This window comes from Candoia aspera, chromosome 3 (genome assembly GCF_035149785.1).
Source record: "Candoia aspera isolate rCanAsp1 chromosome 3, rCanAsp1.hap2, whole genome shotgun sequence".
NCBI classification, from domain to species: Eukaryota; Metazoa; Chordata; class Lepidosauria; order Squamata; family Boidae; genus Candoia; species Candoia aspera.
This window is the reverse complement of record NC_086155.1, coordinates 112,330,162-112,351,207: the sequence shown is the minus strand read 5'-3', so window position 1 is coordinate 112,351,207 and position 21,046 is coordinate 112,330,162. Positions and strand designations below refer to the sequence as shown.

Genomic DNA, 21,046 nt, shown 5'->3' with positions numbered 1-21,046 from the left:
TCTTGAGTTTTTTAGTCAGGGCCTGTCATGAGTAAGGATGGCGAGCAGGGGGCTCCCATCCAGACTGTTAAGCGCATGCGTAGCACTGAGGAATTGGGCAGCCATTCAAAGAGACACAGATCGGGACCGCCTTAACCTTTGGGGTTTATATGTCTGGGTTTTTCCCATGCTTCTTCAGTTTGTTAGGATTCCTGTTATGTACAAGCAATAAAACATTAGAGACCAGTTCCTTGTCTCAGTGTGTTTCCTGGCTGTTAGGACATCAATCCTAACAAACTCCTACTCCCATCGAAAGAGGGAGGAACAAGAAATTAAGGAGACACATTTGGAAATGTCTTCAGAAAACCAAGAAATGCGGCTCGCCATCCAACAATTGGCAGCAGCCCTGTAACACCACCACCAAGTAGATCTCCAGATCAACACATTACAAGCTGCCATGCTACAGCAGTTACAACAACCAGTTCTGATTAACCCACAACCGGCACCAGCAGCAGCAGCAGCATGCCCACCAGTAGTCTTGAGATCCCAGGGCAGTCTACCAGAGTAGTTTGGAGATGAAGCAGGACAGTTGAGAACGTTTCTCACACAGTGCGCTATGTTTTTCGACAGCAGACCGGCAGAGTTTCCCACAGACAGAACCAGAGTCACCTTCATCCTAAGCCTGCTAAAGGGACCAGCAGCCAAATGGGCTACTCCCATGGTGGAGAACAACGACCCGATTCTCAACGACTACCAGAACTTTTTGGCAGGGTTCCGAGCACACTTTGACGACCCGATCAGAGAGGCCACGGCCAGCCGGGAAATTCGGAAGCTCAAGCAAGGTAACAAGAGGGTGGGAATCTACATAGCTGATTTCAAGTTGTTAGCAGGAGATCTGGACTGGAATGAGAGTGCATTAAAAGACCAATTCAAACAGGGGCTGGATGAGGAAATTAAGAATGAATTAGTGCGCCAGGGAACACCAGCTACCCTAGAAGCCTTATATCAGTTGTCGGTGGTCATAGATGCCAGGCTAGAAGAGCTCAGACAGATGCAGCCAGGGAGAAACAGGACCCTCAGAGCATTTCCAGGATTTCCAGCTTTCTCCGTAGCATCCACTCACTCAGCACCAGAGGAGCCGATGCAGATTGGGGTGAGCAGGAGACTGATTTCCGAGGCAGAGAAGGAGAGAGAGAGCCCTTTGTTTCTACTGTGGAGCCCAGGGGCACATGGTGAGAGCTTGCCCAGCGAGAGGCCAAGCAACTTCAGTAAGACCCCCAAGGCAAGCAGCCGAAACAGGAACCATCTCTGCCTTTGCTTCCAACCAGGGAAACTCCATCGGTCTCCCTCCACAGAGCTCAGCAGGGAGACCATCAATCAGTTAAGGAGGGCTCATTCCGAGGATTCCAGGCAATCCTTTTACTACTTACCCGTAATAATGCACGTCAGCCCAAAGCACCAGGTCAAGCTAGAGGCCATCGTAGATTCCGGAGCTTCAACCAATTTTATTGATGTGCAGACCATACAAGACTTCAACATCCCGACCAGAGAATTGCCATGCCCCATAGAAGTGGAGACCATTGACGGCCAGCCCCTCAAGGCAGGGCCGATTAGAAGACTCAGAACCGGTGCAACTGACAACAGGAGACCACGCTGAGTGGACCCAGCTTTATGTTACTGCATCGCTTAATGTGCCGGTAATCCTAGGCACGCCTTGGCTGAGGATCCACAACCCATTGCTGAACTGGACTACAGGAGCAATCTCCTTCCCAGCTAAGGAATGCCTGCACCACAAGATTCAAGCCGCTCCACGCTCTCCAGCAACCAACGCAGTCATGGAAGCAGGGGGGGTCCAGTTTCCAGCCAAGTATGCAGATTTTGCAGACGTTTTCAGCGAACAAGAGGCCACAGCACTACCCCCCCATAGGGACTGTGACTGCACCATTGAGTTGATACCAGGAGCCAGGGTTCCAGCAAGGAAACAATATCCCATGTCTCCCAAGGAACTAGCCACCTTAAAGGATTACTTGGACTCCAACCTCCAAAAGGGATTCATCCGACCATCTACTTCCCCAGCGTCTGCTCCTACTTTCTTCGTACCAAAGAAGCCTGACCCGTTGGCACCTGCAACCCAGGAGACACCCATGAGAGTGGTTCATGACTTCAGTTTTTTAAATAAACGAAAAGAGAATCCTATCCTCTGCCCTTAATCCCGGATCTGCTAGATCGCTTACAGAAGGCATGCATTTTTACCAGGTTGGATCTCAGGAGTGCGTACAATCTGATCCGGGTGAAAGAGGGGCACGAATATCTGACTGCCTTTGACACCAGGTTTGGTAAATTTGAGTACCTTGTTATGCCCTTTGGCTTGTCTAATGCAGGAGCCATATTTTCCAGATTTATGAATCAAGTTTTCTCTGATTTACTAGATAAGTATCTGGTCATTTATCTAGATGACATATTAATTTTCTCTGAGGATGCTACAACTCATGTAACCCATGTACGTAATGTCTTGCAAAGACTGAGAGAGAACAAGCTGTTCGCCAAGCTAGAGAAGTGTGCCTTTGATTTAACTGAATTACATTTCCTGGGCTATAAAGTATCAACAGAAGGCATATCCATGGATACTTCTAAGGTCCAGGCAATTCTCTCTTGGCCACCTCCCCAAAATGTTAAAGATGTACAAAGGATTCTAGGATTTTCCAATTTCTATAGGCGTTTTATAAGGAATTTTAGTGACAGAGCTAGACCCCTCACACAGCTTTTGAAGAAGGGATCAAAATTCATTTGGGGGGAGAGACAGCAAGCAGCCTTCCAAGAATTTAGGCAACTCTTTGCATCCCAGCCGCTGTTAAGACACCCTGATCCCACGAAGCAATTTATAATGCATTCAGATGCTTCAGATATTGCCATTGGGGCAGTGTTATTGCAATATACAAACAAAACCGAGAATACATTGCTTCCTTGTGCCTTTTTTTCACGCCTGCTCTCACCAGCAGAGAGAAACTATGATGTTTTTAACAAGGAGTTGCTGGCAATTAAAGCAGCATTCCAAGAGTGGAGGCACTGGCTGGAAGGTGCAGTCTTTCCTGTGAAAGTTTGCACCGATCACAAGAATTTACAGCTTCTACAAAACACCAGATCCCTCACCCCACGCCAAATCACATGGAGCCAGTTTTTCTCCCGTTTCAATTTTGTTATTTCTTATGTGCCCAGGGTGCAAAACTGCTTGGCAGACGCCCTGTCTCGATCCATTCAGGCGACCCCTGCTACTCACCAGGAGGTACAGGCTACCATATTACAACCTCACAACTTTGATCAGTCTATGAGGGGGAACCAGACAGAGATTTTAGCAGCAGGCAGACAAGCAGAGGACCTATTTACAAGAGTCAGAGCTCAGCAGCAACAGGACCCGTATGCCAGGGCCAGGATGGATGACCTCCAGAGGGACCCGCAAGACACTGCCTCACCATTCAGTGTGGAGGCAGGAATCCTCTGGCATAGTGGGTGGTTATATATTCCCCCTTCATTGAGGGAAGAAGTACTGAGACTTTGCCATGACCACCAAACGGCAGGCCACGGAGGTGTTTTCAAAACTCTCCATAGAGCTCTGAGAGACTACTGGTGGCCTAAGATGGCTGCAGACATAAAGGGTTACGTTGCTTCTTGTCACACCTGCAGACGAGCCAAGCCTCTCCCAGGGAAGCCCACAGGACTCTTGCAACCCCTACCCACCCCCAGTAGGCCTTGGGATACAATCTCCATGGATTTCATCACCGATTTGTCCCCAGTCCAGGGGCTGACTTCCATACTAGTGGTGGTGGACCTTTTCACAAAGATGGCGCATTTTATTCCTTGCAAGGGCCTCCCATCTGCACCAGCCACAGCGCAGTTGTTCATGGACCACGTTTTTAGGTATAGAGGCATGGTGAATCACTTGGTGAGTGACAGAGGCCCTCAGTTCACTTCCAGGTTCTGGAGGGCCCTTTTCCAGTCATTAGGGGTCCAGATCCACCTGTCATCAGCGCATCATCCTGCCAGTAATGGGCAAGCCGAGAAAATTAACCAATGCTTACAGCAGTATCTCAGGTGTTACACCACTTATCAGCAAGACAATTGGCCAGCCCTGCTACCCATGGCAGAATTTACATATAATAATTCTGTACAGTCCTCTACCAAGATGTCCCCTTTCCAGGTACTCTATGGGGTTAACCCTCGGGTGTTGCCCACCTCCTCCCAGCAGAGAACTGTTCCAGCCGCGGCTGATTTTCTTAAAGAGCAACAAGCCGCACAGGAGTTGTTAAAGGAGCAGCTGAACAGGGCAAAGAGTGCTTACAAGAGGGCCGCAGATGCTCACAGACAGGAGGGGCCAGCGATTGCGGTAGGAGACAAAGTGTGGCTCTCTACCAAGTTTTTGAACTCTATCAGACCCTCCAAGAAATTGGACTCTAAGTTTGTGGGCCCTTTCACTGTGGCTCAGCAGATAAATCCAGTGGCTTATCGTTTACAGCTCCCAGCATCCATGAAAGTCCACCCAGTGTTTCACAGAGCCTTGCTAGCCAAAGACCCTCCCCCAAGTGCCTTGCGATCGCAACTGCCCCCCCCACCTCCAGTAATTGTGGAGGGGGAGGAGGAATACGAAGTTGAGGACATTCTGGACTCTAGGAGGAGGGGAAGGGGCATCCAATATTTCATACACTGGAAAGGGTACTCTGAGGAAGAGCGCACGTGGGAGAATGCCAGAGATGTACATGCTCCAGCACTGGTTCATCGTTTCCATCAGCTTTTTCCTCACAAACCCAAGCCTTGCAATCTACCCGAGATTCATCTTTCGGCTGAGCAAGCCGAAGAATCCCAAGCAGAAGAGTTCGTGAGTGTGCACCTCCCCCCCCCGCCTGAAGCCTTGACTCCAGTTACAGAGGAGGTGGGGGAACCGCAGCCCTCCACCTCGGGCTTACATTTCCCAGGGGAGAGGGGGGATGACTTTTCTAATTATCTAGCTATTTTCCAGCAGCAGCCACCTGGGCCAGAAGCGTTATCAGACCTGGAGAGTAGCACTGATTCGTCCTTGGAGGAGTTTTCCTTTGAAGACTTTCCATCGTTGCCCAGTTCCCATGGGACCTTAGAAGCAGACGGCGAATCTTATCAAGACTCTGGAGGGGAGGGGGCTGAAATGGAATGTGAATCTGGAGGGGAGGGTGATGTCATGAGTAAGGATGGCGAGCAGGGGGCTCCCATCCAGACTGTTAAGCGCATGCGTAGCACTGATGAATTGGTCAGCCATTCAAAGAGACACAGATCGGGACCGCCTTAACCTTTGGGGTTTATATGTCTGGGTTTTTCCCATGCTTCTTCAGTTTGTTAGGATTCCTGTTATGTACAAGCAATAAAACATTAGAGACCAGTTCCTTGTCTCAGCGTGTTTCCTGGCTGTTAGAACAGGGCCTTCGGGTTGCTCATATTGGTCTTGGATTGCCCCTGCAGTTGTTGTCCTGCTTGTTATAACTGGAAAAAGCAATAACTCCACCAAAACCCAGTCCAAGGGCAAAGAAGACCTGAGCAGCAGCTTCTCGCCATACTTGGAGATCCAACATTTTATCAAGCTGCAAAAAAAAAAGAGAGAGAAAGGCCAAGTCATCCCTGCATCTTTGTTGGTCAGCAGGGAAACACCTGGCACAACTTATAAACAAAGAGCAAGATTGTATGTATACTTTGTGTATATGCTGGCAAGAGTCCTGTCACTTTCTCCTCTGCCAATGGAATTATGGATGACAATGGGCAGATCCAAAGAACGCTGGGCATTTTTAAGATCCATCAAAATCAAGCAATTATTTGTTTGGGGTGTTTATATATTAATGTTGCCTAATATTCTCTGGGCAGCTTATAGTAATAAAATGTAAAGAAAAGAAAAGAAAAAGAAAACGGCACATAATCAGTCTCATAGCATGAAGTTGTTATGATGGCTCAGCATTTACCCAGCAGTGATCCATCCATAACAGTATGACAGCTGAAACTCAACCCTGTCCAAGACAGATAAACAACCAAAAATTGATTGAAGAAATGGAATTGCCTCGTCAGATTCTGGATAAAACCTGTGTAGGTCAGGAAATCCTCAACTGATTCTGTCAAGGCAATGTCAGCATGAATCTTGAAAGTTACCCCAAGAGGAGTTTTTGATAGAATCTTGACTTGGTGGGGGATGATGCTGTTGAGCTGAAGGATAGTCCTCTTGTTCTGTGTTTCATGTTATGTTTTTTTTTTTACTTCTCCATGGAAGAATAGCATAATGTCCTGAGCATGAGTTGCAATAGATGCTATGTTGATGCCTTCATGCATTCCAAAGAACCCTTTTCAAATTGAATCTCACAGTCCTATTTCTAAAATTACTCTTTGTAGCACAAAGACAAGTACTGGTACAGAACTGAAAATGAATATCAAATCTTACAGTTGACTTATGGTCCTAAAAGATTTGGACTATTGCTTCAGCAGAAAGCTAAAGAGCACAGATATTGTAAAGTAATTCAGCAGTAATCTTTATGAGCAATGGCATAATTTTGTTAAATTTATGAGTTGGCAAAAAAATTAGTTTACTACTAAACTCTTAATGTGTTCTCTGTGCAGTAATTTAGTTCAAATGATGGAGCTGTTTAGCAAGAGCAAGCTAATTTTTATACATTTATTGAAATCCAATGTTTCTCTTTTATACTGTGGTTTTATTATAAAGGAATCTTAAATATTTTTTTAAAAAGACAGGCACACTCAAAAGAAAGGAATGCAGAAAAAGGAGAGTATAATAACATTGAATCTCTTTTAAAGTGTCGTTCCCAGAACTGAACATTGTACTCCAAGTGCTGCATAACCAGCTATTATCATCCATGATTTGGTGCAGTGCTTCTGAAAATACAGCCCAAGGTTTCATTAATCTAATCTTTTTAGCAGCTGTATTGCACTGGTTGCTCATGTTCATTGGTGGCCCTAGATCCTGGTCATCCATTAGCATTCCTAAATTCTTTTTGCTGCCCCCAGCCAAGCCTTCCCAATCCTATACGTATGTATTCAGTTTCTCCTAGCCAAATGGAAGATTTTACATTTGTCATTACTCAACCTGTTGGATTTGGCTCATTTTGAAGCCTGTCAAGGTAATTTGAATTGTGATTAACTTCTAAGGTAGTTAGCCAATCCCCCTGGCTTAGTATCATCTGCAAACTTGATGAGTTTTCCTTCCATTCTGTTCTCTAGGTCATTTATGAAAATGTTTAATGGCACTAATCTGAGAATAATGCCCTGGAATACCCCATTTTATATTTTCTCCCAGGATAATTTAGATCTCTTTATGAGCACTCTTATGTGTGTAGTTGTTCAACCAACAGCAAATCCATTTGATTGTTGTATCATGTAGCCCACATTTATCTATCTTGTCCAAATATCATGGGAAACCTTGTCAAATGCTTTATTGAGAGCAATATACATTGCATCCACACTATTTCTCTGCTATTCTCCAGTTTTCTGACACCTCACCAATCCTCCAGGAGTTTTCAAAGATTACAGTCAGCAGTTGTAAGATCACTTCTGCCAGCTACTTCAGAATATTGCCTGGTTTTAATATCTGGCAAGAGGTGAAGGAAGGGACAAAGTCAAAAACATGTTTGTGTTGACTCCTAGAAGGACTTCCAATCTCTTGGAAGATGAATGGTTGAGTTCTCTGTGGCTTGAGATGTTACCAAATTGGGAAGGTGAATATAGGATGGCATCAGTAATTCGTTTCTGGGAATTTTTAAATTTCACGACAGAAACTTTAGAAAGTTTTTATACATAAGCTTTCAAGAAAGGAGATGGCTTTTTTAAAAAGGTGTTACTATTAAATGAAACATTTCTGTTTGTATACTAGGTTGTCATGCTGGCTATGTATAATCTATCACTAGAAGGAACTGGCCGCCAAGGTTATTTCAGATGGAAGGAAGACATTTGTGCTTTTATTGAAAAACACTGGAGTTTTCTACTAGGAAACCGGTAATTATTACAGTGCAGGTATATTATAATGTATACAGCAGTATGATCATTTAAGTACTCAGTGTTAACTTGGAAAATTCAGTTGCAGCAACATTATTTTTAATTCTTGAGAAAGAGAAATGCCACAAACTCCAGAACTTGCAAAGCATGTTTAAAAAAAAAGTATTTTGCATGTGATAATTCAGTAATTCAGCAGCCAGTCATGAACACCAGACAGACACAGGGCAGATATATTGATAAAGTCATTCTTTTTTTTTTTTCAAAAATGTTGTGTCCAGTAGTAGAAACCTAATGTACTTAATTACGTTAAGTATATGTCGCATCATAATAGATTTAAAATTACAAAATTCAAGAAAGCTTTTTTACTTGTATTGGACTCCTGTGTGTCTTTTAGAGAAGAAATTGGTGAGTTCAGCTAATTGTCATGTTAAAAATACTATACTAATTCATACAATACAATCATTTGCTATAGTGGCTTGCTTTACCACTGAAGTTAACTTCAGATGCTAATTTTGATTTGAAAGACACTGCTTTTTTTAGATACTTATGAACAGGAGGACAACAGAAATAGTTATTAACAGGTAGTCCTTGGTTAATGATGGTAATTGGGATCAGAATTTCTGTTGCTAAGCAATGTGGCCATAAAGTGCAACTTCATGTGACTGCATCACTTAGCAACGGCAATCCCAGCAGTCCCTGTTGCTGTCATTAAGTGAGGATCTCCTGGGTTCTAACAAGCAAAGTCAGTGGGACAGCTGGCAGGAAGTTGCAAGTCCCAGGTGCCTTGCAACCAGGCCACCAGGCAGCTAAGTGGCTGCTGTGCCATAATGTGAGTGCAGCAGGGCTGGAGTTGGCTGCTACTACCTGAGGACTGGTCGTAAGTACTACTCATTCAGTGCCATCATAACATCAAATGGTTGCTGAACAAGTGGTTGTTAAACAAGGATATTGCATAATTTTTGTAGTTTATAGAGCTTCATGTTGTTAGATGTTGGTATAAATGTTAATTTAAGTATCTAAAAATCATAATCCTAGACTCTGCTTAATCCTTTCTAATGATTTAGGAAGAAGACATCTACTTGGTGGAGCACTGTTGCTGGTTGCCTTTCTGTGGGAAGCCCTCTGTATTTTCGCTCAGGGGCTCAGGAATTCGGAGAACCAGGATGGTGGAAACTTGTTCACAATAGGCCCCCTATAATGAAGCCTGAAGGAGAGAAACTTTCTGCATCTTCCCTAAAGGCAAAAGGTAGGGCTTTGTGAACTGCATATAAATCTGAACATTTCAAGATCTGAGCTAATCCTAGATTCATAGGCATTTTGGGGAGTGGGAAAGTGTGCAAGTTTTGAAGATTTGATGAGAGCAAATTTTATGCATAATATAAGGATACTTAAAATACATTCTTAATTCTTAATGTATGTTAGAATAAATCCATAGCATTTATGCTTGAGGCAAAAAGGCTGCTGGATGGAGATGAAGAGTTAGTGTCCTGCTTATTTGTTTATGCTATCATTCCGGCTTTCTTTGTTTAATTCCTTCAGACTCATCTCACAACCCACTTAATATTTCCATTCTTCACTTTCTTCTTTTGCATTTTTATTTCTCTTTCGTTTTCATAATTCTTCCCAGCATCTTCTGCCTGTCTTTTCTCTGACAAGTTACTAGTAATTTAAAACACAAGCGAATAACCTGTATCCCAGAATCACATTTCCACAAAACCACTTTTTTTCTCCCTTAGACTATCTTCTGCCTGCACTAGTGAATTTATCTCCATTTTGATATAGGACAAATTAAAAATATAGTGTAACCCTAAAATAGATGTAATGCAGTTGACCTCATAAGGAAACAACCAGAAATGGCCAACCTCACACATGTGGTCTCATTCACTCTACACCATCACTAAACCATTCCTCTAATGCAACCTTTCTCAACTTTTTGACCCTGGAGGAACCCTTGAGATATTTTTCAGGCCTCGGGGAACCCCTGCATATTCAGGCTCAAATATAGGCCAGAAGTTACAAAATTCTTATATTTGTTTCATGTGTAGGCCTGTATATATGCATTAACAGAATGAAACTTACCTCTTTAATGTGAAGTTGCCCGAATTTGAACTAATTTTTTAAATAAATCGTGATCTCCTAGAGAACTCTGAGTGACCTCTTGTGGAACCCTAGGGTTCCATGGAACCCTGGTTGAGAAACCCTGCTCTAATGGTTCTCCCCTACGCAATATTAAATATCAGCCTCACAGCCTCCAAAACATTGCTCACTCTGATTTAAAATATGCAAGCATATACGTATGTATGTGAACTTGCACTGATTTTTTTTTTAAAGATGGGTCATTTTACAACTGATATTGTTGTTACGGAAACTCACTGCTTGTTTTCCAGCAGGTTCAAAACTGTCTATAGATCCAATCATTACAGTGGAGGGGCTTAGAAAGCGAGTGAGCCGCAATCCAGTAGAATCTGCTATGGAACTGAAGGAGAAACGGTCTCGCACTCAAGAAGCCAAAGACATCAGGAGAGCTCAGAAAGAAGCAGCTGGCTTCTTGGACAGGAGTACATCCTCCACACCAGTCAAATTCACCAGTCGAAACAGGCACTCAGACATTATGCTTGAAAAAGGGGAGGTGGTTGACTTTTCCTCCCTCAGCTCTTCTGATCAAACACCTTTGACCAGCCCATCTCCTTCTCCCTCCCTGGATTTTTCTGCTCCTGGAACTCCAGCATCACATTCAGCTACACCTAGCCTGCTCTCAGAAGCTGATCTTATTCCAGATATAATGCCACCCCAGGCCCTTTTTCATGGTAAAAGCTATCTTTAAGTTTCCTTATCTGTTCATTCTTACTAGATTTCATTTTTACAACCACGTTTTGACTGTAGTTGTACTACCAAGATGTGTAACATTTGTCAGGAATGTGTATAGGACAAAGTGTATAATTTTCATGACTGCAGCACCTGAGAAAATAAAATGGTATCTGTCTAAATACAGGTAGTCCATAATTAGCGACCATAATTGGGACTGGAATTCCATCTTATCATTTAAATATATTTTAAGTATTCAAAACAATATCATTTTCCCATGGGAAGGATTCTTATAATTAGTTTCAAAATCTTATTTCAAATCCATCTGGACCCTTAGTCTGTTTATAACTTTCCAAAATCAACACTCTAATCACCCTTTTGCTGTTTATTAATATATATATATATTTTTTAAAGTCCATAACCTTGTATAAAGGGACGCGGTGGCGCTGCGGGTTAAACCGTTGAGCTGTCGATCGGAAGGTCGGCGGTTCGAAACCGCGCGGCGGGGTGAGCTCCCGTTGCTCGTCCCAGCTCCTCACCTAGCAGTTCGAAAACATGCAAATGTGAGTAGATCAATAGGTACCGCTTCGGCGGGAAGGTAACGGTGTTCCGAGTCGTCATACTGGCCACATGACCCGGAAGTGTCTATGACAACGCCGGCTCCAAGGCTTAGAAACGGAGATGAGCACCGCCCCCTAGAGTCGGATTCGACTGGACTTTACGTCAAGGGAAACCTTTACCTTTACCTTTAACCTTGTATAAAACTTCTTTTGCTAAGGATTGAAGGAAACTCACCCAGTGTAGTAAAACTTGCCATTGTGAAGGTTTCTAATATCCAAAAAGTAGTTAACAAGCAATTCCAAAAGTGATTAAGAAAGGATGTATGTGAACCTCATGTCCTTTTGTCCACCGAACTGCAGTTTGGGCTACAGTGGAGTTCCTTTGCCTCCCAGTGCTATTTTGCAGTCTCCTTGCAAGGAGCAGCTATCTGGAGTACTTGTGGGCAATCCCAGTCTTCTCTTTGTCAGGAGAGGAATTGTGAAGAGTCAGTATATTCGCTGGCTCTTCATTTCACTGCGGTCATTGGTTCTGCTCTCAGCAGAGCCATCTTTACCATCTCTTCCCTGGAAGTCCAGCAACTCACATTTTTGGAACATGTGACATGAGTGGATGATAAGACTTAGAAGTAAACTATTATACTTGACAGATAGGAGGAAAGTAGCAATTAAGATAGATGGATGGTCACTGAAATTTCCTTGGAAAAGCTAAAGACGGTTGAAGTGGCAGACCTCTGTCTTTCAATTGCTTTCCCTCATGCATGCATACACACACATTTTAACTATATATTTTCCATATTTCTATTCAGAATGACATTTTTTTTACAAACAAGGATAATCTATTAGGGAAAAATGTTACTATAGCTACAAAATAGTAATCAGATTTAATAAAACTATCCTTAATTGTGGAGTCAATTAAGTCAAGCCAATATAAATACCATTGATCTACAGAAAAGTGTATTTCAGTTTTCCATTGCTTTGTAAAACTTGGCTAATGGGGAAATTGATTTTATCACTAGCACTTTGGAAGGAAAAAATCAAAGTTGACATGACACATGTTTTCAGAATTTCGTAGGTATGAATGTTCACTATCCATAGGAAGAGTATTCAGTTGTATTGTTCATAATATCACAGTGTTTCTGAGGCATTTTGTTTTGTTTATAGATGATGAAGAGATGGAAGGTGTGATAGACCCAGGAATAGAATATATCCCTCCATCCAGTGTGTCAGGGGGAATGATCCAAAAGAAAGTGAAAATGTCTGAACAGATTAAACAAGAGCTGATGAGTGAAGAAGAAAAAGCAGAGAGGCTGGTTGACGATGTGGAAAATGATAATGGTACTCATGCCTTCCTTCATGACCAAGGTCCAGACAAGCGGAAGACACAGCTGGCTCATAAGGATTCTCAATCCGCTATATCCAAGTACACATCTGTTGGTATCTATGAAGAAAAATTTCTTTTGAGGAATCTGGAGGCCTGTCCAAATGCAGCAGCCATGACTCCTGAGGCTCGGAGGCTGAGGCGCAAGCTGATAGTCCGAAAGACAAAACGAGAGAGAGGTCTTCCCCTTTTCAACTTGGACGATATTGTGAATTCTGCTCTTCTCTTGGTTGATGGGTTTTATGGAACTAAGGAAAGAAATGCTGCCTGTTTGCCAGCAGATTATGCAGTATACAGAACTTCTTGCCAGGCTTTCCGAATCTTGGATCGATACCAGGTTCCTTTTTTTTCTGTTGTTATCACTATCATAATCTTCTACTGTACATTATCCCACCTTTCCTCTAGGAATTTACAGTGATGCCTTTTGGAGTCTCCACCTGTATCTTTAGTCACAACAACAACCTATGAGGGCTATGGGATAGCAGTTGGCCCAGAATGTCTCTGTGTGCTTTATTAGATTATTCTCTACAATTCAGTATGTATGAGAATACATTGAAAGCCAATTTCAATAGGGCTGGGCTACAAACTGAGAGATGGCAAGTTCTAGTCCCATCCTAGGCACAAACCAGCCGGGTGACTTTGGGCCAATCACTCTCAGCCCTAGTAAGAAGGCAAGGGCAAACCACTTCCAAAAAAATATTGCCAAGAAAACTGCATGAACTCATCTACGTAGTTGCCAGGAGACAAGCCTGACTTGAAGGGAGCAAATAATGTCTCTTTTAACATTCCTGTAAATTCCTGGTAGTAAGGCTATAATGACAGATTGCTCCAACCTTTTTCCTTTCAGGGAAGTGGGCATTATTGTTTTTGTTGAAAGATATATATGACTTTTCATGTGTTCATGCATTCTAGTTCTAGTACATTTAATATTGCTATTCCTTACAAGTAATTGAAAAATCTGTGAAACATTCTGATGACCCCATGGTCTAGGCTGATATAATATTATTAAGAGTTTCTGCTGTCCTCTTGGTATATGTATAGGGCAACATGTGCTGTTCAGTACTAAAGCTTCTCCCATGCTTGCTTCAGACTGTAGCCACGTGACATTGGTTTTGGTTATGGTAGTAATTGGCAGAAGCACTTCTGGGGAATGAAAAGGAAGTCAAAAGTAGTTTGATCACCTCCTTACCTTGCCTTAATGACTATTCTGTCCCATGGGACAGAAAAGTTTGCAAATTTGTAATATCTTGCAAACTGCCATCCTCCGTTGTGAAGTCTGTTAGAGTCACATGTAGAAATGTTTCTGTTTCCCAGTCAAAAGTAACATATCCTGACAATGACTTCTGTGGAATAAATATATAAAAATAAAAATATAAACAGCATATAGAAGCAAATTACAAATAAATACATAAATGTATACATTTATTTATTTGTAATTTGCTGCTAATAGTTTTCTTGTCCATGCAGTGTCACCAATTCAGAAGTGTTACTTACCTTTTTATCTTGCACAAAATTGGACATAAAAGTAAGATAAGCAATTTGATTTTACATGCAAAAGACCACTTATTCAATAGTAGGTTGCTGGAGGATGCATGCAGCTTCTTGCTAAACTGGATACCTATATCATCTTTTGACAGTTTGATCACCTTGCCTTAATGAATCTTCCATCCCATGGGAGAGAAAAGGCTGCAAAATTCTCTTTTCTGCACTTAAGATTAATTGCAGATGTCATCACCTGTATCTGCCATATCAGATTAATCATTGATACTTGCCATATCGCTGATTTTATTTCCTGACTGCTGCTTTAACTCATTTATTTTTAATTTTTTTTTAACAGACTAAGCTTTCTGCTGTGAAAGAGTTCCAACACAGAACAACAACATTTTGGTGCCGACTTGTAGGCTCTGAAGATGCGACTGATCAGAGCATCATCAGTCCCTACACTTCTCGTGTTTTGAAACCTTATATCAGGTATAGATATGCCATATGGGAAGACATTTTTCCTTCTCTGTTCCTTTAGATTCTTTGATCTTGGTAAATATTGGCAATCAAGGAAATACCACTGGTCAGCTATAGCACTGCTGTTGCTTTCCCACATTGCTTCTTCCAGAAGAAGGTAAAGGACAAAGAAGAGAAAGGTGGCTCTCAGGACAGAGGGGAGAATTTGCTGCTGCATATGGAGGAGAGGGAAGATGGAATTTCGAAGCGAATATTTGTAGCTCAAGGTTGAACTGTGGAGTCCTTGCTGCTCTCTGAGCCTTGTTGTTTTCTTGCAGATTCTGACTTCATTGCCAGACTAGGCAACATCTTCAGTGGAAAGAGGGAGTGGGCCTTGCTCTCAGTTTATATACCGTGGCTTGCCCTGCTTGTGTTGGTGGAGGTGTTGTTCTCTCCTTGGGAGTTCTTTGATTGGGCTGTTGTTTGTTGCTTGGTTGATTGACTGAGTTAATAGTTCCTTGATAGGGTATATTGTGCTGTTTGATTGTTCATCTGGTATTAATCCTAGTGTTGATCTTTGCATATCTGGGTGTTGATTGCTGGCGAGGAGGTGTTCTGGTCTTCTGGCTTTTCTCTTGTCTCTTTTGAATGGTATGTAAATGTTGTTTACCTCTATGTGTCTGTTGATGGCTGCTTTGTCTGAGTGCCTGGCTTCCAGGAATTCTCTAGCGTTTTTGGATTTGGCTTGGTTTAGGATGCTCACAGTTTCCCAGTTGAAGCAATGGTTGAGTCTGTCCCTGTGTTGTGAGATTAAGGAGTTCTCATCATGTCTTCTGACTGCCAGTTGGTGATTGTGAATGTGCTCTGCTAGTCTTCTGCCTGTCTGTCCTACATTGTGGCTGCTACAGTCCTTACGCTGTATGTTGTGGATAACTTCTGTTTTTTCTTCTTGGGCTACTGGGTCTTTTGGGTTACTTAATATGTTTTGAAGAGTTTTAGTTGGTTTATGTGCTACGGTGATGCCGTTTGGTTGTAACAGTCTGTTGGTAGTTTCTGAGATGTTTCTGATGTATGGCAGTGTTATCCTTTTCATAGCTTCTGTTGGTTGGGTTGTAGTGGGTTGAGTGGTCAGGCACTTTTTGATAAAGTTGGGGGGGGTATCAATTTTGCTGGAAGATGCTGTATAGGTGATCTGTTTCCTTTTTCTGGTGTTCTGGGTTGCTGCAATGTATTAGTGCTCGTCTGAATAATATTCTTACGCAGCTCCTCTTGTGGGCAGTTGGGTTGCTACTTTGGTAATGGAGCACTTGGTTGGTGTGGGTAGCTTTCCTGTAGACTTGTGTTTCTAACTTGCCATCATTTCCTCTGCTGATGAGGATGTCCAAGAAAGGTAGTGTGTTGCTGTTTTCTTCTTCCCTTGTGAATTTTATTCCATTGAAGACGATGTTGATGGTTTCATGTGTTTCCTCCAATTGTTCCTTTATTATTATGACAAAAGTGTCATCTATGTACCGGATCCATACTTGTATACATGGGAGTGCTATCCTTTCTAGACGCTGCATTACAATCTCTGCTATGAGTCCTGAAATAGGTAATCCCATGGGTGTTCCTTTGATTTGTTGGTATATTTGTCCATCAAACTGAAATAGGTCGTAAGGCAGAGGTCGATGAGGTCCATGATTCTGGGTATTTCTATTTTGGTGTATTTGGCTAGGTCGGGTGTGTTGTATAGAACTGTTGCCATGGATTCTTTCATTAGTGCCAGATCTATGGACGTGAAGAGAGCTGTAACATCGAATGATACCGTAATTTTGTCTTCTTCTATTTTAAGGTTTTTTCCCCCACTACAGTGCCTCCAGAAAATCACAGGGTTGTTGTTGTGGGGAAAATAGGAGGAGGAAGGAGTATTTGGTATGTTCACTGCCTTGAGTTATTTATAAAAATAATAAAGGTGGGAGAAGATTTAATTAATTAATTAATCAAAAGTAATATTAGCCATATTTCATTTATTTACATTTATCCTGGCCCTGCTCACTTTTTGGAGTGTATTTCCACCCATATGCCTAAAGAAGAGGAGGCTAAAGAGGGACTATCTTCCAGTAGTTGAAGGGCTGTCACGGAGAAGAGGGTGAGGATTTATTTTCTGTAGCTCCTGAGGTTACGACAGGAACCAGTGGTGGATGCTTTACAGAGGGAGATTCAAACTTGAAATAACAAGGAATTTCCTGACTGTGAAAGCTATTAAGCAGTGAAACAACCTGCGTCTTGGAATCATGAGTGTTCCATTGCTGGAGGTTTTCAAGGCAAGTTTAGACAGCCATTGTCTAGAGTTAAATGAGGATTCCTGTCCTGGAAAGGCGGTTGGCCCAAAAGACCTCCAAGATTCCTTTGAAACATATTTCTATGAAACTACTTTGTATGACCTACTTTGACTTGTTACATTGAACTCTGTTTTTTTGTCTGTTTCCTCCAGGCGTGATTATGAGACCAGGCCCCCAAAACTTCGGCTGCTGATGGAAATACGAGCTCATTATCATAAGAATGATCCAAGCTGGACTGCTGAACCAGAAGCACCCATTGATTATTGCTACGTGCGCCCTAATCACATCCCAACCATTAATTCAATGTGCCATGAGTTCTTCTGGCCAGGTAGGATTTTACTAGATCAGGGCTGGCCAATCTTTCTTGGACTAAGAGCTGCAGCTGATTGGCTGGATCACCTGATGGGCCAGCTGAGGTCTTCCACTGACTCAATAGTGTCACCAGAAGTAGCAAGTTAAAAGGTTTTGGCAGATTTTGAATGTAGGGGAAGGGTTAAGAATGGAAATTGGAATTTTTGCCTCATAACAATCTTGTGCTTCCATTCGTACCCTTATTTCTTTTTTTTTTTAATCTGAAAGTCTCATTGCCAAATTTAGGCCATTTGCCACTGAATATTGGTAGTTTGATTTTGTCCCATTAGGGGAGAGATTTAAAAGGTGAGAATAGATACATTTTGTCTTCTCATGGCTTATTGCATCTATTTTCACATTTTTCATGTAAAAATCATACTTCCAAAAATGTTGGGGTGGGTTTGCCATTGAATTTCAGTGGAACAACTTCAGGCACTTTCAGGGGTGCTGGGGATTACATGCAGTGCATGAACTGGCAATCCCAGTATTAGAATCTACCAGATAACCTAAGAGGCTTTCCAGAGATAGTGCAGGAAATCTAGTCAAATTGACAAACATCAAAATTGGTGGGATTCCTATAGGCATAGTTTGATAAAGGGTTGGTAGCCATGTTTCCTTCCATACTCCTAGATGATTCATCTCTTGTCTAACCATCTCCACATAAAAATATTCTTCAGGGGCTCCTGACTTTTATTCCTACTTACGTTGCACTGATTTCCTACTTGGGGTCCAGCACAGATCCTGTGGCCACTAAAGCTGTTCTGTTTGAGCCCAGTAGACAGATCCGACAAACGTATGGTATTCCTGATAGCACTTATGTCAACTAGGGGACCAGAATAGTTGACATAAGAATAGCATTGTCATTGAGAGATCTACAGATGTTCCATATGGGTATGGTTGCCCTGTGAATAGCCCCAAAGTGAACTCACAATTCCATACGTTGGAAGAGATTGTTCTATTTAACTTTTTTGTCTGACACAACCTCAATATATACCAGGGCACTTAGGATATATTTGCTCTAGAAACCACAGAAACAGCCTATTTGTGGCATACAAACCAGGAGACCAAGGCAAGCAGGTCTCACATTCCACCATGAGCCACCAGGGAGAGAAGTCCATAACACTGGCGAAAAAACAACAGGGTCAGGCATAGGACAGTGTGTACTGACTGACTGTAATGGTGAACACATGACTGAGCGAGAGAGACTCTGTGAAGGTCATAAATGTGCGCCTTGGTCTCAAAGTTACTTTTTAGTACTGTTTAACTTTGAACAGTCACTGCACTAGGCAGTTGGTAAGTGAGGTCTACCTATACTGTGCTTCTAATGAAATGGACTGTCATCCACAACAGTTTGTGTTAATTAGATTTTGATGTTAAAAATATTTTTTTGCTGCAACATAGCTACCCACCTGAAAAATATCTTTATATAATTATTTTTATATGATACACTAGTATGTAATCGTTTCCATCATTAATATGTCATTGTTTGTAGTCTCCTTTTTTCATTTTATAGGGATTGATCTTTCAGAATGCCTGCAGTATCCAGACTTCAGTGTTGTTGTTCTTTACAAAAAAGTTATAGTTGCTTTTGGTTTTATGGTGCCAGATGTCAAATACAATGAAGCATACATCTCTTTCCTTTTTGTTCATCCTGAGTGGAGACGATCTGGGATTGCAACTTTTATGATATATCATCTTATTCAGGTACTTTGAAATGATTCTGTTATCCTGAGAAATGTGGCTTGATTAATTTAATTGCAAATACTCATTTCTTCAAGTGAATTAAATCTGCATTTGTGTAATTTATTCATTGTTCAGCTTTTTCAAATTTAAGTAGGTTATTTACCTATTTATTTATTTTGCTTTAGGGTCTTGAGGTAGCATCTGAAAAAATCCTGAGCAAAGATTAATCCAAAAATCTCTTATGCATATAAGGCCCCAAACTGCGAGAACTCAGGTCCTTCATCAAATTTAATTTCTAGTCCCCTGATCACTCTTGCTGCTCTTCTCTGAACCTGTTCCTATTTTTTTGAAAATTTCTAGAATGTGATGCCCAGAAGTACACACATTAGTTAAAGTGGAGTCTGGCCAAAGCAGAAAAAAGTAGAATAATTCCTTCTTGTGATTTGGAAATTATACTTCTGTTGATGCCCTTTGAAATTACAATTGCTGTTTTCGTAGCCACATCACACTCCAGGCACATACTCAGTTTTGAAATCAACTATTGTTCCAGTATTTGTTCAGTTTTTTCCATTACCAATCCATCTGTTGCCCATGCTATATCTTTGCATTTGAGTTTTCTTTCCTAAGTGAAGATCTTTGTAAACTTCTAAAGTTCTAAAATTGAAGATTCTGCTTCAGTGTCTAAAAGAATTTTGAATAGTTGATAGAAGTTTGTGGTAGTGTATTTCCATTTCCCTTAAACGATTGAAAAGAAACAGGGAACGCATATATCAATATTCCTGTTTTTAAAGATTGGGAATTTTTAAGTTTTGTGACTAGATATTGGAATGTTATTGGAAGTCTTCTTATCTTCAGAGTGACAAACCACTGAAAGGACTTGATTTCTGACTGAAGTAATTTATAATAAAGTTATAACTGGAAGTGGAATAATTTTTTCCTTTATATTTAATATTGTGTTTATTATTCCCAGATGATAAAAATGTCATTTTTATAACAATCTTATTTTTAAAAAAACTGTTCACTTCCCCAAACGTACAGTTCTTGAGGTTTAAGTAAATCTGAGTAATCTGAAATTCTCTTTGTCCTTGTTATTGTAAGTTGTAAGTACTCACTTTCAGTGCCAGTTTTTCACTCTTTACAAGGAAGCAGCATGTACAGTGTTACGTGGAAGCTAATATAGGATCTGGTGGAAATAAGTTGTTGTAAATAAGTTGTTATTTACCTTTTTAATTCCTTCCTCTTCTTTTGAGGAAGAAGAGGAATCTTGTAACCTTTTGATAAAATTATTTTTTTTCTTTTCTTCTTTTTACAGACTTGCATGGGCAAAGATGCAACCCTCCATGTCTCTGCTAGTAATTCTGCAATGCTGCTATATCAGAAGTTTGGATTTAAAACTGAGGAATACATTTTAGATTTTTATGACAAATATTACCCTTTGGATAGTAAGGAATGCAAGCATGCATTCTTCCTGAGGTTGCGACGATAATACATAGGCTCAGTGGATAAGTTTGTGGAAAACAAGTAAGAAGAAAATTTGGCCTAGTGCTGTTATGGTGCTCTGTTTCGTTCATTGGTAATAAGCTGGATATCTGCTATTTTTCTGAGAAGAGTCATTCTCTTACATTTCTGAGAAGATGAGTTCTTGACAAGAAGAATCATCATTAAAAATACAAAAATGCAGTTTATTGTAGAGGTGAAATTGGGTCAGTATTTTTTTGTGAAAAGCCTTATCAGTTCAAGTGCTAAATAATAACACGGTAGTAGTAGCAACAGTCAGTTTTCAAATATTCTTATGGAAATTAATAAATACTTGAATATTTACGTTGCCACTTTTATTAAACAGGGACTTATTTCCCTTCTCACCTATTAAAGTTCACAGTTGTGTATCTTTCAATAAGAAAAAGGTTTTATGAAACAGAACACATTTTTGTTCTTCGCCCAGAACCCAACAGCTCTACTAGGGACACTCCATTGGAGCAAGCTTGCTTGTCTTGTCTATCTAGTCTTAAGGGCCTTGCAGG

General features: G+C 41.3%; 1 protein-coding gene across 2 annotated transcripts in view; it reads left to right on the top strand.

Moving 5' to 3' along the window:
* KAT14 (lysine acetyltransferase 14) overlaps nucleotides 1-20,840 on the top strand; it is a 28,084-nt gene extending 7,244 nt beyond the window's left edge. Inside the window, exons 3-10 of one of the 2 annotated variants that reach the window (XM_063298618.1) lie at nucleotides 7,868-7,989; nucleotides 9,054-9,235; nucleotides 10,380-10,796; nucleotides 12,516-13,069; nucleotides 14,570-14,703; nucleotides 17,144-17,319; nucleotides 18,856-19,046; nucleotides 20,338-20,840. In XM_063298618.1, the coding sequence (XP_063154688.1) occupies nucleotides 7,868-7,989; nucleotides 9,054-9,235; nucleotides 10,380-10,796; nucleotides 12,516-13,069; nucleotides 14,570-14,703; nucleotides 17,144-17,319; nucleotides 18,856-19,046; nucleotides 20,338-20,511 (1,950 nt within the window). In that variant the 3' untranslated portion in view covers nucleotides 20,512-20,840. Of the gene's footprint in view, nucleotides 1-7,867; nucleotides 7,990-9,053; nucleotides 9,236-10,376; nucleotides 10,797-12,515; nucleotides 13,070-14,569; nucleotides 14,704-17,143; nucleotides 17,320-18,855; nucleotides 19,047-20,337 lie in introns of both variants that reach the window. The other variant, XM_063298617.1, reaches the window with a different exon arrangement.
* The last annotated feature ends 206 nt before the right edge of the window (nucleotides 20,841-21,046 follow it).